Source organism: Scyliorhinus canicula, chromosome 3 (genome assembly GCF_902713615.1).
Source record: "Scyliorhinus canicula chromosome 3, sScyCan1.1, whole genome shotgun sequence".
In the NCBI taxonomy this organism is placed as follows: domain Eukaryota; kingdom Metazoa; phylum Chordata; class Chondrichthyes; order Carcharhiniformes; family Scyliorhinidae; genus Scyliorhinus; species Scyliorhinus canicula.
In genome coordinates this window covers 206,028,680-206,047,973 of record NC_052148.1, presented here as the reverse complement: position 1 = coordinate 206,047,973, position 19,294 = coordinate 206,028,680, and the positions used below count along the sequence as shown (strand labels likewise).

General features: G+C 49.0%; 1 protein-coding gene across 7 annotated transcripts in view; it reads right to left on the bottom strand.

Moving 5' to 3' along the window:
- Positions 1–19,294, bottom strand: part of slc2a9l2 (solute carrier family 2 member 9, like 2) — a 630,183-nt gene that overhangs the window by 225,776 nt on the left and 385,113 nt on the right. For all 7 annotated transcript variants that reach the window (XM_038792065.1, XM_038792062.1, XM_038792063.1 and 4 more), the window contains one exon: positions 869–1,056. In XM_038792065.1, the coding sequence (XP_038647993.1) occupies positions 869–1,056 (188 nt within the window). The remainder of the gene's footprint in view (positions 1–868; positions 1,057–19,294) is intronic.

Sequence of the window (19,294 nt, the reverse complement as noted above, 5' to 3'; positions counted from 1 at the left end):
CTACTCCCACTCCTGGGTCATGTGTTCTAGGCAGGAGATGCTCTGGCTGATTTTGCAATCCAGCTCTTGGCCTGTAACGTTGTAGGTAGCAGACAGCACGGTAGCACAAGTGGATAGCACTGTGGCTTCACAGCGCCAGGGTCCCAGGTTAGATTCCCTGCTGGGTCACTGTCTGTGCGGAGTCTGCACATTCTCCCCGTGTCTGCGTGGGTTTCCTCCGGGTGTTCTGGTTTCCTCCCACAGTCCAAAGACGTGCAGGTTAGGTGGATTGACCATGATAAATTATCCTGAGTGACCAAAGAGGTTGGGATGGGTTATTAGGTTACGGGGATAGGGTGGAAGTGAAGGCTTAAGTGGGTCGGTGCAGACTCAATGGGCTGAATAGCCTCCTTCTGCACGGTATGTTCTATGTTCAGATGAGCAACATATCAGCCATGATAGAATGGCGGAGCAGACATGATAGGCCGAATGGCCTAATTCTGCTCCTATACCTTATGAACTTATGAGGATGGCATCAACTGGGTCAGGAACAGGAGCTAACAAGTATTCCCCTCTGGATTTAAGGGCACCTCATTTCCACCTGAGGGAACCAGTGGAGATTTCTTCCATGTACTTTTCAGGCGAATGTCACTGAACAACAGGAACATGATTTTTCCTTCCCCTCAGCAGATCGCCTGAGATTAATTACAATGGTCATACTACAGTCCATTCAACATAATCTGGCATTCTGGGATCCCCCTGATCTATATGACTCAGTGTGTGTCCCACTGAGCTATTGTGAGCTTTCTCTTTCAGCTTATTGTAAATCACATAAGCAGTCAGGGCACAAGCAGTCTAACACACTACCAACAACGTGTTTCATACTTACAGCATTTAGACCACAAAGTTGGTAGCAGCTCATTGTAACAATGACTGTGATGACTTGCCAGCGTGCAGACCGCATTCGCAGTAACTCCAAGACTGAAACCAAGTGAATGTGCTTTTGGGTTTTCATTTCTGCCTGAACTTCCTCCAGCTCCTTAGTGACATCTTCTTTCCCATGAAAGACTTGAAATGCTGAAAAGAAATAATAATAATAAAATAAAATAATGTTTCTATTGTCTAAGAGAGCCATCTTATTGTCTTCTATTGTGGAATTGGAAGGATTATTACTTATGTTGACTGTAACAATGCCCTCTTGGTGGTCCATATAATGGATTACATTTAAGGGCAGGGATTCTCCATTGGGGAGAATAAGGGCTGGATTCTCCGGTCCCCCAACCTCGTGTTTCTCGGCCGCGCTCCATTCGCTGGCGGCAGGATTCTGTTCTGCCGCCACTTGTCAATGGGATTTCCCATTGAAACCACCTGTTGGCGGGGGTAGCTGCTGGTGGGAAAAGTGAAGCCTGATAACTAGAGGATTTCAGCCTAAGTGTTGCTGCTGGGACTGAATAGGGTGCGATTCACATTTCCGCTTGGGTCTCTATTCGATAAGCAAGTCAGGACATGCAACTGGGCCAGCACGCTGCACACATGAATTGAGAGCAATTTCCATTCCCAACGGCGTGCGATTTGCTGGGGCTGGAATTAGTGCTGGGGTGTCTGACAAGAAGATGGCTCCAAGGAGACCTGCCCCTGCTTTTTGGAAAGTGAGCAAGACAGGGCGGCACGGTAGCACAGTGGTTAGCACTGGTGCTTCACAATGCCAGGGACCCGGGTTCAATTCCCAGCTTGGGTCACTGCCTGTGCATAGCTATCCCGTGTCTGCGTGGGTTTCCTCCCACAGTCCAAGGATGTGCCGGTTAGGTGGATTGGCCACGTTAAAATTGCCCCTTAGTGTTCAAAAGGTTAGGTTGGGTAACTGGGAAGCCTGGGCTTAAGTAGACTCGATAGGCCTATATTAAAGCATCTACAAGATGTGACCGTTAAATTTTCAGAGCATGAACAGCCAATGAGCTTCACTCTGGAGTTTAAGTTTGAGCCAAATGAGTATTTTACAAATGAGGTAATTTCGAGAGTACATTAGCTGCAATCGCAGCCTGACACGCTTGAATTCTCAATCATGACGAACCAGAAATCACGGATGCACAGGGTGCCAGATCGACTGGAAGAAAGAAAAAAATGTCACACTGAAAACCATTAAAACAAAACTCAAGCATAAGGACAGCACGGTGGTGCAGTGGTTAGCACCACTGCCTCACGGTGCTGAGGTCCCAGATTCGATCGCGGCTTTGGGTTACCGTCCGTGTGGAGTTTGCACATTCTCCCCGTGTTTGCGTGGGTTTCGCCCCCACAACCCAAAGCTGAGCAGGTTAGGTGGATTGGACACACTAAATAGCCACTTCATTGGAAAAAAAATAATTGGGTATCTAAATTTATAGAACAAGAAAGGAAGCAAACTAAGAATGTGATACAAACTTAGTGATACAGCAGATGTAGTCAGAAGCTGAACTCGGGGTCAAATATGACACCAAGGGTGCGTATGGTCTGTTGAGCCTAAGGCACATAGGGTGTGAGATGTGACTGGGCAACATAGTTTGTGGGGTTGACAGAAGACACTAGCTTCAGTCTTCTGAATATTTAGCAGGAGGAAATTTCTGCTCATCCAGTACTGGGGGTGGAATTTTCCCAAAAATGGCAAAGTGCCAATTTTGGCAGGAAAAGCAGTATGATTCCCGCCGGCTCTGGCAGCACGACCCAGACTACATTTTTTAACCACTTTGGAAAAAACATTTCCCCGAGTGAAAAAACCAAGTCCATCGTTACCCTGGGACAGGCGAGAAAAATAGTTACCCACGCTGTGGCCCGGAGCAGACGGAAGCCTCATCGTGTGGAATTGAAGGTGGAAATAAACAGTCTTGGGCGGCACAGTGGCCCAGTGGTTAGCACTGCTGCCTCACGACGCACAGGACGCGGGTTCGATCCCAGCCCCGGGTCACTGTCTGTGGGGAGTTTGCACATTCTCCCCGTGTCTGTGTGGGTTTCACCCCCACAACCTAAAGATGTGCAGGTTAGGTGGATTGGCCATGTTAAATTGCCCCGTAATTGGAAAAAATTAATTGGGTACTCTAAATCTATTTTTAAATACAAAGTCGAAGCATAAGTGTCGGAGTACTCGTCAAACAGTTCCGAAAACTGTACCAATTGACTCATTCTTCAATTTCTTCAGTCTGCCTGAGGTTCCACAGTATGGAATGTTAAATAAAAGTTCTGCAGCAGACTCACTGCTGACTTTGAAATTGGTCGCCTCCTGCGCAAACACATAATTCCAAGTGCAATGTCATATTTTACAGGAGAGGTCTTTGCAGATGATACTGACTTTGATGATGAGTACTATGATGATATTTATGAAGATCATGAATACGATGAAGAAAGTAGAGGCTTGGAGGGTGAGCCAGACGAGGACAACTATGAAACCCTAGTCAGGCTGTTTTGCGGGAGTGATGGTAAACAGGAAGTCTGTGAAGCGCTACTCCGGTGGTTTGGCGGGTGACGAGGTGATCACAAGGGACGCCCAGTCTGCGCAGGACACCGAGAAGTGTGAAAGTTCTGAGAAGGCTCTGAGAACAAGATAATAACGGAAGATATAATACCCATCCTGGAGAAACTGGTTCCAGAGGCATACGGCGAAACATCTCAGGCCTGTGAAATGGATCCGGTAGTGGACTCCCCAAGGCCACTCCACCGAAAGATGAATTAGAGGAGCAGATGGCTGTATATGATGCAGCTCCACAACAACGGATGATACTTGTATCATGTTACCAGACGTGGCTGTATCTGTATGCAGTTCCACGACGATGGATGCTATGTATATAATACTAAAGACAAGGATGAGCCATTACTTGGTTCTTCAGTAAAAGATGACCTAAGCATTGTCATTCCGAGTGACGAAGAGCCATCATTTGGGACTCAAGCACAGGATGTAGGGACAGCCCCCAACGTTGGGAATGTGAATTCAACCCAGACACCAGAGTGCGAGGCTCTGCAGCCAGCCATTGAAGGTGCAGACTTGACCGCGACTGCACAGTATGCCAACATGAGACGTCTCAGCAGATGATCCACAAACAACCATTCCCATGGCACAGGCCAGCAACAAGGTGGATGCTACAAAAGCCAAGCAAAAAAAAGAGCAGTCACAAACCCAGTCACAAAATCCCTCTCGAAACAAAAAAGAGGAATTCTGAGTCCCACTGATGAAACTCATGAAGCTGAACAAGTAGACATCGGCAACGTGGCTGACAGGCCAGTGAGTACACAATGGCACAGCAGCAAAAAGCATCACATAAAGACACAAAAGAAACAGGTGTCGCAGAAGCTGCTGACGCAAGCACGGCCAGCAAGGATACCGGTCTTCAGGAAGCATCGCATCAAAACGCTAAGGCATAAAAGACCGTCACGGAAACCAATCTTCCAGCAAGCTGATGAGAGCCCAGACGATCACCGGTTATCCCGTCAGGGATGCATAATGAGCTGTACACAGGGGACACATTTAGCAGGCATATCATGATATCATGTTAAGTGAAGCACAGTTGAATCTGTATATACATATGCCACATGTGTTAAACGATAATGCAAATCATCTTTCTATGTATAAATAATGATATCTCCAAAGGAAGGGAGATGTGATGATATGCCTGTGAATAGTATTGTACATAGATAGCAATGCAACCAGCTGGTGGCGTCAGACATCGGTCATGTGACATGGGACACTCCCAGTTGGTAGTGAGGCATACAACAGACAGTAGCACATATGGTAGTTCTAGGAGAGTTCACGGAACTCAAATAGTAACCTAGTCTGTATAACATTCTGTTTGTTATCTTTCCACACGTTAAACAATAAATCATCATTCTAGTTAAGTCATCAAATGTTCACTGTACATCATTGCAATGGCAAGGTCACCGAACGCAACACCGAACACAACAAAACAGAAGAGGAGAAGGAGAAAGAGACGCAAAGTCCAAAAATGTGCAGGTTAGGTGGACTGGCCATACTAAATTGCTCCTTAGTGTCCAGGGATGTGCAGTTCAGATGGGGTTACAGGGTTAGGGCAGGGACTTGGCCCTGGTAGGGTGCTCTTTCAGAGGGCCGTGCAGACACGATGGGCCGAATGGCCTCCTTCTACACTGTAAGGATTCTATGATTCTAAGATATCAGAGACAGGTTAGAAAGGGAATACATTCTCTGAGTTACTGTATTAGGTACCACTGGTAGTTAAGAAAATGTAAATATAACAATTTTCTCTGCTGTTGTAGCAGCTCCTCTCCTGACTAGGGAATTATCTTTACAGTATGACTAATGAGATTTCCTGCTTACCTACCTACCAGTCATTGTCTAAGCAGGGGTCTGTATTCAGGCGTGTGACTGTATGAATGACTAATGTGTGCTGCAGAGGACAGTTTGGCTCACTTTCTCCCCATCACAGAAACTTCGCATCGAATTAAAAATTATAATTTAAACATCTTGGTTTAGACTCTGGAGGTGAATTACAAACACCTAAAATGGATGGAAAGCTGCCCCCAGTTTGCATCAAACACACCCATTTCAGCATTTAACAGAGGCAATACAGAGGAGAAGTAGCCATTTGATTATCTTCATAAGGCCAGTTTAATCGATCTAACCTGCTTTGCTTTGTTTCACAGGTAGCTGAAGAGCGATGAAAATTGCTTCACTGTCAGGCACCGGCTTCTGACAAAGATCCCCTGGGATCAGCGTGAAGCTCCACAAGGTTAAGGATTGGATTTCCCTCCGAATTGAACTCCTCTCCTCCTACATCTGGAGTCAGGGTTCAGACTCTATTACACCGCAGCCATCTCCTCACACACCCCCATCCCACATGCTCGAAGTAGCAGCTGCCGGGGACTCCCTACCCAGGATTTTGGCCGAGTGCAGACTGCCCCCAGCCCAGCTGGGAGACTAGTCTGTCAATCAGGCTGGCTTCAGGACACGCATCCTGGTTAAACAAACAGCCCACACTGTGGCGTTAAAGCTCTACCCCCTCCTCCCGTTGCCCCCATTACTTAGATAACCGTGTCAAGGTCATGGTCTGCTGCCCCTGTGAACATTTTTCAATCTGATTGCCAGAAAAGACTCACTATTGCTTGCTCTGCTTACACATGCTGTAGATCACTTGCAGGGAGCACCGCACTGAGGCAATTACTTTCACACCACACAAGTGCCAAGCAATGACTAGCACCTACAAGAGAGGATCTAGCCATCGCCCGTTGACATTCAATGGCATTACCATCGCTGAATCCCCCACAATTTATGTCTTGGAGGTTACCATTGATCAGAAATTGAAATGAACTAGCCATATTACTGTGGCTACCAGGACAGGTCAAAGGCTGGGAATCCTATGGCGAATAACTCACCTCCTGACCCCCCCAAAGCCTGTCCACCCATCTACAAGGCACAAGTCAGAAGTGTAATGGAATACTCTCCACTTGCCTGGATGAGTGCAGCTCCAACACTCAAGAAGCTCAACACCATCCAGGACAAAGTAGCAGATGCCTGGGAACCCAACCACCTGGAAACTCCCCTCAAAGTCACTCACTATCCTGACTTGGAGATATATTGCCGTTCCTTCACTGTTGCTGGGGCAAAATCATGGACTTCCCTCCCTAACAGCCCAGTGAGTGGACCGATACCTCAGGAACTGCAGCGGTCCAAGAAGGCGGCTCACCACAAAATTCTAAAGGGCGACTAGGGATGGGCAATAAATGTTGGCTTAATGCATGGCTAACATACAACAGAGCTATAAAGCTGACTGACTGCAGAGTGTTAGTGTGGTGAATGTAACGTAGTAATTCACACTGTATTTACCAATACCATTGTAAGCACAGTAGCTTTATCCGACCATTAGGGGGAGTGGCTCTGGGAATGCTCAGGAGTTTGTACAGAGCTCCACCCTTGGCTCCGCCCGCGACTCCTCCCCTTTGACTACTGTATAAATAACCGTGTCCAGAGCCAGCCTGCAGTTCATCGAGAGTTCAACGGGTAACAGGCAGGCTCTGTAGTAAGTAGATTAAAACCACTGTTCATACAGTGTTCATGGGCAGCACGGTAGCCTTGTGGATAGCACAATCGCTTCACAGCTCCAGGGTCCCAGGTTCGATTCCGGCTTGGGTCACTGTCTGTGCGGAGTCCGCACATCCTCCCCGTGTGTGCGTGGGTTTCCTCCGGGTGCTCCGGTTTCCTCCCACCATCCAAAGATGTGCGGGTTAGGTGGATTGGCCATGATAAATTGCCCTTAGTGTCCAGAATTGCCCTTAGTATTGGGTGGGGTTACTGGGTAATGGGGATAGGCTGGAGGTGTTGACCTTGGATAGGGGGTAGGGTGCTCTTTCCAAGAGCCAGTGCAGACTCGATGGGCTGAATGGCCTCCTTCTGAACTGTAAATTCTATGTCTATGTATAATCCTGCCCTCTGATTTTAAAATATCACACGAGTATCCACTTGGCTCAGTTTGTAACATCAAGGCGAGGGTTCAAGTTTCATTGCAGACTTGAAAATATCTTCCGAGCTTCCATGCTGCAAGTACTGAGGGAGTGTTAGTTTGATGGACGTACTGCCTTTCAGAGAGATGTTAAATAAAGGCTGCCTATTCAGGCAAATGTAACTGGCCCCATGACAATATTAAAATAAGAACGGAGAGTTCTTTATAGTTCCTGTTCAACATTAGCAGGTCATTCATCTCGCTGCTCTTGTGGAACCTTGTTGTGTGTGCACAGATGCTACTGTGCCTATTCATGAAGTGAAAATTGCTTTAAAGCACTATGGATTGTCCTGAGGACATAGAAGGTGCTATAAACAGGAATATGGGAACAGGGAGGCTGCCATTCAGCCCCTTGGCATGTTCCACCTTTCAGTGATCTCTTGGCTGATCTGTGATCTAACTCCATACATCTACTTTTGCCCCATATCCACTAATGTGCATGGTTAACAAAACGCTTAATCTCAGATTCCAATTTCCATTTGCGGGAGAGAATTCTAAGCTTCTATCCCCTTGCTGTGCAGAAGTGTTTCCTAATTACACTCCTGAAAAACCAGGCTCTAATATTTAGACCACGCCCCCAATCCCGGAGTCCCCAGCCTGTGGAAATAATTTCTCGCTATCTAAGCTATCACTCCAACTTAATGTTATAAAGGCTTCAACCAAATTACCCCTTAACCTTCTACGTTCCAGGAAATACAATCGCAATTGCCGGCATCGCTCCTTGTAATCAGTTCCAGGTATCAGTCTCGTTAATCTACACTGCATTCCCACCAGGGTCACAACTATCCTTTGTAACCTGTAGTGTCCAGGACGATAGATGGGCCCTAGCGAGGGCTTTATATAGATGTGGCATAATTTCTCAGCCGCTCTCTTGTCGTCCTCTAGATATAAAGGCCAATATTTCATTAGTCTTTTTGATTATTTTCTATCCATGGCATTTTAATGATCAATGTACCTCTCTCCCAAGTCACTTTGAGACCTTCACTGTTCAGAGCAAAGCATTCAATCACAAGCGACGTCATTGATGAGCCTGGTTCTGTTCTCAGCAAACATCCACCACAAAAACTTTCCAACCAATGTCACTGGACAGAGAACAAGAATATTGATGGATTTGATTCCGCTCCCTAGCCTAATGAAATAGAGGTCAATTGGTTGCAATTAGTGGCGTAGATCAGACCTCTGGAGGTGAAAGGACTGTTTCCTGTCCATTCACAGGGAATGGGTAGAAATTCCACATTACTCTTTTGAAGTAGTTTCAAATCTTATAGCTTGGAATTGTTCTCAGTCTGATACTACAACTTGACCAGAGGTGCGGCAGAACTTTCGGCTGTGTGTGCAAAGAGAGCCAAAGAAATTCCAAGCCAATGGGTGGGATTTTCTTGCCCAGCCTGCCTCTGGGAATGTCCAGTCCCTCCAAAAGTCAATGGACATTTGGATACTGAATGTCCTGTGGCTGTAGGTCCCACCACGACGGGCCGGGATAATCCCGGCCTGCACCATTCTTGCTAACTTTATATCTCACTCCTAACATTTTCCTGATGTTAGCAGATACAGATTCAACATGAATGTAATGTCAGTGTGCGCAGATATATTCCAGCTTCACACTAAACATTCCACAGCAAATTTTCCATCTTATACAAGGCTCTTGTGGGAAGTTGCCAAGTGGCGGCAAGGAGGCCCCCAGCTAGAGAGGCCGGCCCGCCGATCGGTGGGCCCGATCGTGGGTCAGGCCACATCATAGGTCCCACTCGGGGACGGACCTCTCCTCCCCACAGAGGTAACCACTGTTCTACCATGCCATTCTTCAGAGGATGTCGCATCTAGTTATTGAAAATGAGAACATGGGGCGGCATGTGGCGCAGTGGTTAACACTGGGACAGCGCCGCAGAGGACCTAGGTTCGAATCCCAGTCCTGGGTCACTGTCCGTGTGGAGTTTGCACACTCTCCTCATGTCTGTATGGGTTTCACCCCCACAACCCAAAGATGTGCAGGTTAGGTGGATTAGCCACGCTAAATTGCCCCTTAATCGGAAGAAAATAAAAAATTGGGTACTCTAAATTTTAAAAAAAGAAAATGAGAACATGAATTTATTGCTTTCTGCAATGAGTGCAAACATATACCTAGATTCCCCAAGTCATACTTTCTGAAAGTTTCATAGTTTGGATATGGGCTGGATGTAACATACATTTAACTATATGGGGTGGAGTCATCATCTTGCTGATTTACAAGTCAGGGGCAGCCATTTAATGGCAAATACACCCCTCAGGAACAGGAAGTTGGGCCGAGTCTGTGCAGAGTCTGCACGCTCTCCCCATGTCTGCGTGGGTTTCCTCCGCGTGCTCCGGTTTCCTCCCACAGTCTAAAGATGTGCGGGTTAGGTGGATTGGCCATGCAAAATTGCTCTTAATGTCCAAAAAGGTTAAGTGGGGTTACTGGGTTATGGGGATAGGGTGGAGACGTGGGCTTGAGTAGGGTGCTCTTTCCAAGGGCCAGTGCAGACTCGATGGGCCGAATGACCTCCTTCTGCACTGTAAATTCTATGATTCTATAAATTCCACCTTAGAGAACTGCCAGCCAATCAGAACTTGGCAGGTGTCCAGTACCCAGTGGGGCCTTTGTTAGAGATTATCGCTGGATCCCTGAAGAGATTTAAGTTTATTTTGTTGACTCTTTCACAGGCAGTGGGTGTTTCTTTCTGTAACAGCATATATTGCCCATCCCTAATTAACCTTGATAAGGTGTTGGTAAGCTGCTTTCTTGAACCGTTGCAGTCCATGTGCTGGCGTTACACGAACAGTGCTGTTAAGGAGACAATGCCAGGCTTTTGATCCAGCAACAGCAAGAGAATGATGATATAGTTCCAAGTTAGGAAGGTGTGTGGCTTGGAGGGGAACTTCCAGATGGTGTTGTTCCCCCATATCTGCTGTCTATGTCCTTCTAAGTGGTACATAAGAACATAAGAACTAGGAGCAGGAGTAGGCCATCTGGCCCCTCGAGCCTGCTCCGCCATTCAATGAGATCATGGCTGATCTTTTGTGGACTCAGCTCCACTTTCCGGCCCGAACACCATAACCCTTAATCCCTTTATTCTTCAAAAAACTATCTATCTTTACCTTAAAAACATGTAATGAAGGAGCCTCAACTGCTTCACTGGGCAAGGAATTCCATAGATTCACAACCCTTTGGGTGAAGAAGTTCCTCCTAAACTCAGTTCTAAATCTACTTCCCCTTATTTTGAGGCTATGCCCCCTAGTTCTGCTGTCACCCGCCAGTGGAAACAACCTGCCCGCATCTATCCTATCTATTCCCTTCATAATTTTAAATGTTTCTATAAGATCCCCCCTCATCCTTCTAAATTCCAACGAGTACAGTCCCAGTCTACTCAACCTCTCCTCATAATCCAACCCCTTCAGCTCTGGGATTAACCTAGTGAATCTCCTCTGCACACCCTCCAGCGCCAGTACGTCCTTTCTCAAGTAAGGAGACCAAAACTGAACACAATACTCCAGGTGTGGCCGCACTAACACCTTATACAATTGCAACATAACCTCCCTAGTCTTAAACTCCATCCCTCTAGCAATGAAGGACAAAATTCCATTTGCCTTCTTAATCACCTGTTGCACTTGTAAACCAACCTTCTGTGACTCATGCACTAGCACACCCAAGTCTCTCTGAACAGCGGCATGCTTTAATATTTTATCGTTTAAATAATAATCCCGTTTGCTGTTATTCCTACCAAAATGGATAACCTCACATTTGTCAACATTGTATTCCATCTGCCAGACCCGAGCCCATTCACTTAACCTATCCAAATCCCTCTGCAGACTTCCAGTATCCTCTGCACTTTTCGCTTTACCACTCATCTTAGTGTCATCTGCAAACTTGGACACATTGCCCTTGGTCCCCAACTCCAAATCATCAATGTAAATTGTGAACAATAATGTAAATTGTGAACAAAAAATGACAATCCACAATGTTTCATGGTTTGACTTTTTTTTTTTATTCCAGCTTTTTTTATTGAATTTGAATTTCATCATCTGCCCTGATGGGAATTGAACCCTGATCTCCAGAGCATTACCCTGGGTGTAGCGACGATGCTACTACGCCACCACCGCCCCCCCTTGGTAGAGGCCAAGGGTCTGAAAGGTGCTGCCAATGGAGCCTTGGTTTGTTTCTGCACTGCATCTTGCAGATGATACCCACTAGGGCCAATGTGCATCAGTGGTGGAGGAAGTAAATGTTGAAGGTGGTGATTGGGGTGCCAATAAAGTTGACTGCTTTGTCCTGGATGGTGTCAAGCTTCTTGAGTGTTGTTGGAGCTGCACACATGCTTGCAAGTGGGATGTGTTTCATCACATTCTTGGCATGGGACTGGTAGATGTTGGATAGACTTTGGAGAGTCAGAAGGTGAGTTACCTGCCACAGTTTTCCTCGCCTCCGACCTGCGCTTGTAGCCACAGTATTTGTATGGCTGGTCCAGTTCAGTTTCTGGTCAATGATAACCTCCTGGATGTTGATATTGGGGAATGAGCAATGGTAACACCATTGAATGTCAAGGGTGATAGATTCTCTCTTGTTGGAGAGGGTCATTGCTTGGCACTTGTGTGGCACACATGTTACTTGCCACTTCAGCCCAAACCTGGATACTGTCCCGGTCTTTCTGAATCTGGACATGGACTGCTTCAGTATCTGAGGATTTGCCAATGGTACTGAATATTCCTCATTTTAAATTCTGATCACTATAACTGAGATGAAGGCCCACGTTCCATTAGCTTTTTGGTTTACGTTTTGTACCTGTTGACTTGACATGTTATCTGGTTTGACAGAAATATGAAGGTTTCTGATAAAGCTCCCTGCATTCCAGCCTTCTTACAACACAACTTTGCTCGCTGACTGCCAGCATTCTGGAATACCTGATCGATATCCTGCTGACTTCCCAGGACAAATGCCACTCAGCACAATGCATCTGAGGTAATTGTGGATTAATGCGATAAACCAGCAATTTTCTCATTATTCGCAATCTATGAGAATGCAGCATAAAATAATGACAATAATCCCGCACTCCCCCTTAATCTCCACCGAGCACACCGACAGAGAATCGTTTTCTTGCTGCATCTGTTCTTAAAGATTTTATCCCTCTTTGTGGATACAGGTGAGTTCCATCACATGGATCTGGCCAGTGCCACCTCATCTAACTGGGCACACTGGCCTCAAGATATTGGGGCATAGATAGGGCAGAGAAGTAGCAACACCCTGTAGAAAATGCCCACAGCCCTGGCACTATCTCTTCCACATCAGTGGCCATATAAGATGCAGGTGGAGCCCCCCTGCATTTCCACCACCAACCCTTCTGTTACAAAGCTAAGCAGGAGATCCGAGTGGGACCCAGCATATCGGAGTCCTGGTCTATATTTTGGTTGTTGGAATAAATTCAGCCCTTTTATCTTACTCATATTTGGATCTATCATGCTGGCTACGAGCTAACATTGCAATTGAAATTTACATTACTACAGAAGCTAGATCCTGTGGATACTGGAAATCAGAAATAAAAACAGAAAATGCCAAGCGGGTACCCCTGCCTCGTCTCCCAATGCCTTATGCAGCAACAGGACCCAATCTACAACCCCCTGCCCGAACCCGAACCGCCCAACCTTTCCAGTAGGTACACCCACTCCACCCGATCAAATGCCTTCTCCGCATCCATTGTCACAACTACCTCCACCTCATGTCCCTCCGAAGACATCACGATTACATTAAACAACCTCCTCACATCCGCCAACAACTGCCTCCCCTTCACAAAACCTGTTTGATCTTCGCCTATCACCCTCGGGATGCAGTCTTCGATTCACAAGGCCAAAACCTTCGGCAACAGCTTGGCGTCTACATTCACTAACGATATCAGGCGGTACAACCCACACTGTTCCGGATCGTGGTCCTTCTTTAATATTGGAGAGATGGAAGCCTGCGACAATGTAGGGAGGAGTTCCCCCCTCTCCCTTGCTTCATTTTATGCCCTCACCAGCAGTATCCCCACGTCTGCCCCAAACGTTTTATAACCCGTCGGGCCCCAGAGCCTACCCTGACTGCATCGCCCCACATTGTACATCACCTCCCTCAACCCAAGTGTGCCCCTTAGTCCCTCAACCAGCTCCTCCTCTACTGTGAGAAACTCCAGCCCGTCCAAAAACTGCTGCCCTTCCCCCCGCCCCCTGCCAGGGGCTCAGACTCGTATAGCCTTCTGTAAAATGCCTCAAACATACCATTCACCCCCTCCGGGTCCATCACCACCTTACCCTTATCATCCCTCACTCTGTCAATCTGCCTCACTGCCTCTTGCTTCCTCAACTGATGGGCCAACATCCTGCACGCCATCTCCCCATTCTCATATACTGCCCCTCTGGCCCTCCGCCTCTATCCCACTGCTTTTCCCGTACACACTGCCCCAAACTCCATCTGGAGCCTCTGCCTCTCCTTCAACAGCCCTGCCTCCGGCGCCTCTGATTATCTCCTGTTCACCCTCAAAATCTTGTCCAGTCTTGTCATCTCTGCCTGCTCTCTTTATCCCTGTGCACCCAAATTGAAATGAACTTCCCCTCTAACACCGCCTTGAGCACCGCCCACAGCCTGGCAGCCGTGACCTCCCACATATCATTTAGCTCCTTGCAATCCCGAATGGCTGCCCTCACCTGCTCACACTCCTCCTCTTCCACCAACAACCCCACATCCAGCCTCCACTGTGGGCACTGGGCCAAGTCCAAGTCAGGAATCCGCCCTAACACCCGCCTCAAATTATCTACATCATCCCAATCTGGCACATAAACATTTACCAGAACCACCAGCATCCCCAACAACTTTCCACTAACCATCGCATATCTCCCCTCCCCCCCCCAGGTCGACCACAATGCTCCCCACCTCGAACGCCACCCTCTTATTAACGTACATCGCCATCCCCCTCGTCTTCATATCTAGCACCGAGTGAAACACCTGCCCCACCCATTCCTTCTTCAACCTCATCTGGTGCCCTATTTTAAGTGTGTCTCCTGCAAAAAGGCCACATCCGCCTTCAGATTCCTGAGTGCACAAACACACGCAATCATCTGACCAGCCCATTCAACCCCTTCACATTCCTTGTGACTAGCCTAGTCGGGGCCCTCCCCGCACCCTTCCATCAGCTATATCCCTTTTTGAGCCAGTCCCTGGCCTGTGTCATCCAACCCTCCATGCCCGCCCTTGGATGGCCACCATCATCGATCCCTTTCCAACTGCGCCACACCCTTGTCAGCAACCCTCACCCCCACCATCAAACAGAAAACCAGCCCCCCACCCCCCCCACTCCTGCGAACCCCCACTTCACTCCCATTAACTAGCCCGTCTAGCTAGCATGGTGGCCCCATCCAAGGCCTCCGACTTCCCTACCTCCCCCAGTACCCTCCACCCTCCAACCATGTATCCTCAAAGAGTAACAAAAGGTTCACTCACCATAGTTACCCCCCATGAAAAAATCTGCCCTCCAAACAACCCACTGTCAAAAACTTTAAAGAACACACAAACTCCTCCAAAAGTTCAATGTCCACACAATCCTGCAAGTGCATTGTCTGTCACAAACTCCATCGCATCTTCGGGTGTGCCAAAATAATACTCTCGTTTATGGAAAGTCACCCACAGGCGAGTCAGGTGCAATACTCCAAATTTCACCCCCTTTTTAAATAGAGCTTGACCCAGTTAAACCCGGCCCTCCTCTCCGCCAGCTCTGCTCCCAGGTCCTGGTGCACCTGCAGCTCGCTCCCTTCCCAGGTACATTTCCTGGTCTGCCTCGCCCATTGAAGAATCTTCTCCTTGTCCAGAAAGTGGTGCAGCCTCATCACCATCGCCCTCGGTGGCTCAACCGCCTTAAGGATCCTCATCAGGGCCCTATGCGCTTGGTCAACCTCCAGGGGCCAGTCAAAGGCTCCCTCCCCCATCAATTACTCCAGCATCTTTGCCACAAACGTCGCAGCCTCCACACCTTCAGGAATCCCAACAATCCTGAGGTTTTGCCTTCAGGAGCGTTTCTCCAGATCCTCCACCTTCTCCCTCAGCATCTTCTGGCTCTCCCGCGTCACCCCCACCTCAGCCACCAACAAGGCCAACCGTTCCTCTTGCTCACCCATCGCCTCCTCCACTTTCTGGATCGCCTGGTCCTGGGACGCCAACGTCTACTCCACTCGCTCGATCCCCGACTTAATCGGTTCCACCAACTTGGCAAGTCCTCCGGGGCCTCTTCTCTCCATTACTGAAACTTTTCATTGAGAAACTCTATTAACTGCTCCGTTGAGCACAGGGCAGGCAGAGCAGCCCCTTGTCCTCTGCCATCTTATCCTGTGGTGCAGCATGAAGACTATTCTGCTCCTGCAGCTCTTTCCTTCTTGCACCACTCCTAGTCTGTGGATCCAGCCACACTGAAGGAGTAAAACCTTCCTCGGGCACTCCTGCACCTCTGGCTCTCAAATATTCCGCCCTTCGGGTGGCGAAAAGACCAAAAAAAAATCCACCTCGACAGGAGCCACCAAATGTGCAACCACTCACTCCATGGCCGCCACCGGACGCCCCCAGCCTTGAATATATTCAATGACCATGCATCCACAGCTCTCTGGGAAAAACTCCAAAGACTAATGACCATCTGAGAGAAAACATTTCTCTCCATCTCCATCTTAAAAAGGAGGCTTCTTATTCTTGAACTTCGCACCTAGTTCTAGTAGCCCCCACAGTGGAAACATTCTCTGGGTATCCACCTAATCAAATCCCCTCAGAAAAGATCACCTTTCATTCTTTTAAACTCCCATGGGTAAAGGCCCAACTGTTCAGCCGTTCTTCATAAGATAAGCCCCACATCCCAGGAATGAGTTAAATTAATCTTCTCTGAACTACTTGTAAAACAATTATGGGTACGAACTACCGGCCGCGTTGCGCTCAAACAAGAGCGCGACGCAGCTGGTAGGTGCTGATTGAAGCCGACCACGGGCTTCCCGACAGCCGGTACACCACATGACATCCTCCCTGGTCTCAGGAGGCTTTGTGGTCAGGATCCTGCCCACAATGGGTGGGACCAAGCCACACATGCCTCGGTTTAAAACCCACTTAGGCATGCTGACCCAGGATCTGTTGGGCTCCTGGCATCTGCCGGACTTCCCAGGGGGTCTCCAGCTGGGCGCCATTCGGTACTGGTCCACACAAACATGGTCCAGACGGAACGGCACCCGGGAGGGTCTGCCAGGTTTTTACCAGCTGGTTAAGTACCACCTCGTCATGATAATATTTTTTATTGTGCACAAATGAAGAATGTTCCAGTGACCGCAATTCAAGTCCTAAAACATACCAGGAATGATCTTGTGTTGGTAAAGGTATTGAAAATGATATTAAAACGGGCGAAAGCGGGAAAACATTCTGAATTAAAACTGTACATTTCCAGGAGACTCAAATTAACAACACAGGGTGCAGACAGGGTGCATGTCTGTTGTGGGCGGAGAGTAATTATTCCTCCAAAATGTAATAGAACAATACATGAAGGACACACATAAAAATAATAAGTAAATATGCAACACTTTCTACCTGCACTTTGCTTTCTGACTCTCGTCTCACCAGGCTCCCTCTTGCTCACTGACTCTCTCGCACTCCCAGCCTCTCCCCCACTCCTCGACTCTCTCCTGCTTGCTGACTATCTCCCGCACCCTGACCTTCCCCCCCTCTCCCCGACGCACTCCCATTCCCCTACTAGTAGTCACCACTAGTAGTATATTACATGTATTACGGCACTCCCCATATATTAGAGGTACAATGGTAAATCCCTGCCTGCTGGCTCTGCCCAGTAGGCGGCGTATAAAAGTGTGTGCTCTTCTGTGCTGCAGCCATTCTGGTGACAGCTACAGGAGGCACAACATCTTGCTCAATAAAGCCTCGATTGTTCCACTACTCTCGTCTTTGTGGTAATTGATAGTGCATCAACTTATTGAGCAAGAGTTTTTAAACAATCTCCGCATCAAGCTTGATCAGCTGCAGCTGAGCCGTCAAGCAGCCAACGCTACATCCGCCTTTGACCACTGGCTAGCCTGCATCGAAAGCCACCTCAGAACAGCCGCTGAGGAACCCTCGGACTCGCAGAACTTCCAAGTCCTCTATTCACGGGTGAGCCGTAACATTTTTCCCCTCATCCGGGATGCGCCCACCTACTCCGAAGCGATGACGCTCCTGAAGGGACGTTACGTTCGACCAGTGAATCAAGTGTGCGCCAGGCACCTCTTGGCCACGAGACAGCAACTCCCCGGGGAGACTCTGGACGATTTCTTGCGGGTCCTGCACATCCTCGGTAGGAACTGTGAGTGCCAGGCAGTTTCGGTAGTCCAGCATACTGAAGCTTTAGTTCGAGACGCTTACATCACGGGCATGAAGTCTGCGTACATCCGCCAGCGGCTACTGGAAGGGGCTACGCTCGATCTTGCAGGAACTAGGCAGCTCGCTAATTCGTTGGAGGTGGCCTCCCGTAACATGCAGTCCTACGCCCCTGACCGCGCAGCACCCTCGTGGGCCCCACCAGCTGCCGACTCCAGCTCACCGCAAGCCTGCGCCGCGTGGCAGCCAGCCAACTCTGGGGGGCCCAAGTGTTATTTTTGCAGAGAAAACAAACATCCCAGACAGCGCTGCCCGGCGCGGAGTGTGACCTGCAACGGGTGTGGGGAAAAGGGACACTTTGCTGCTGTTTGCCAGGCCCGGTCGGTCGCCACTGTTTCCAGGCCTGGCGTTACTATGTGCGACCCAGGGACGCTGCAATTCCCCCCCCCCCCCCCGGCAAGCCACATGCGCCCCTTGGGCGCTGCAATTTTTGATGCCGCCTGCCATGTGCACCCCGTGGGCGCCGTCATCTTCGCTGCCATTTTGGACGGCGTCTCAGGACCCCTGCTCGTCTGGCCGTTCATCGCCTACCGCTACCTCTGCCACCGCTGACCAGCCCGGGACCTCCCAGCATCTGCCACAGCTCACCTCTATCACCCTGGATCAGTCCCGGCCCCGCAACCTCACGACCGCGATGACAACGGTGAAGATCGATGGGCATGAGACGACCTGCCTGTTTGACTCCGGGTGCACCGAGAGCTTCATCCACCCCACTACGGTAAGGCGCTGCTCCCTCCCGGTACACCGCATCTCTCTGGCCTCCGGATCCCATTCTGTGGAAATCCGGGGGTACTGCATAGCGACCCTCATCGTCCAAGGCGTAGAGTTCAGCAATTTCCAGCTCTATGTCCTCCCCCACCTCAGCACTGCCCTGCTGCTCGGCCTGGATTTTTAATGCCATCTCCAAAGCCTTACTTTAAAATTCGGCGGACCCCTTCCCCCCCCCCCCCCCCCCCTCCCCCTCACCGTCTGTGGCCTCACGACCTTTCAGGTCGACCCACCTTTCCTGTTTGCGAACCTCACCCCGGATTGCAAACCCATCGCCACGAGGAGCAGACGGTACAGTACCCAGGACAGGACCTTCATCGGGTCAGAGGTCCAATGGCTTCTGCGGGAGGGGGTCATTGAGGCCAGCAACAGCCCCTGGAGAGCTCAAGTGGTGGTAGTGAAGACTAGGGGAGAAGCACAGGATGGTCATTGACTACAGTCAGGCCATCAATCGGTACAGGCAGTTCGACGCGTACCCCCTCCCACGCATATCTGACATGTCAATCAGATTGCGCAGTATCGAGTCTATTCCACAGTGGACTTGAAGCCCGCCTACCGCCAGCTCCCCATCTGCCCGGAGGACCGCCAATACACTGCGTTCAAAGCAGATGGCCACCTCTATCACTTC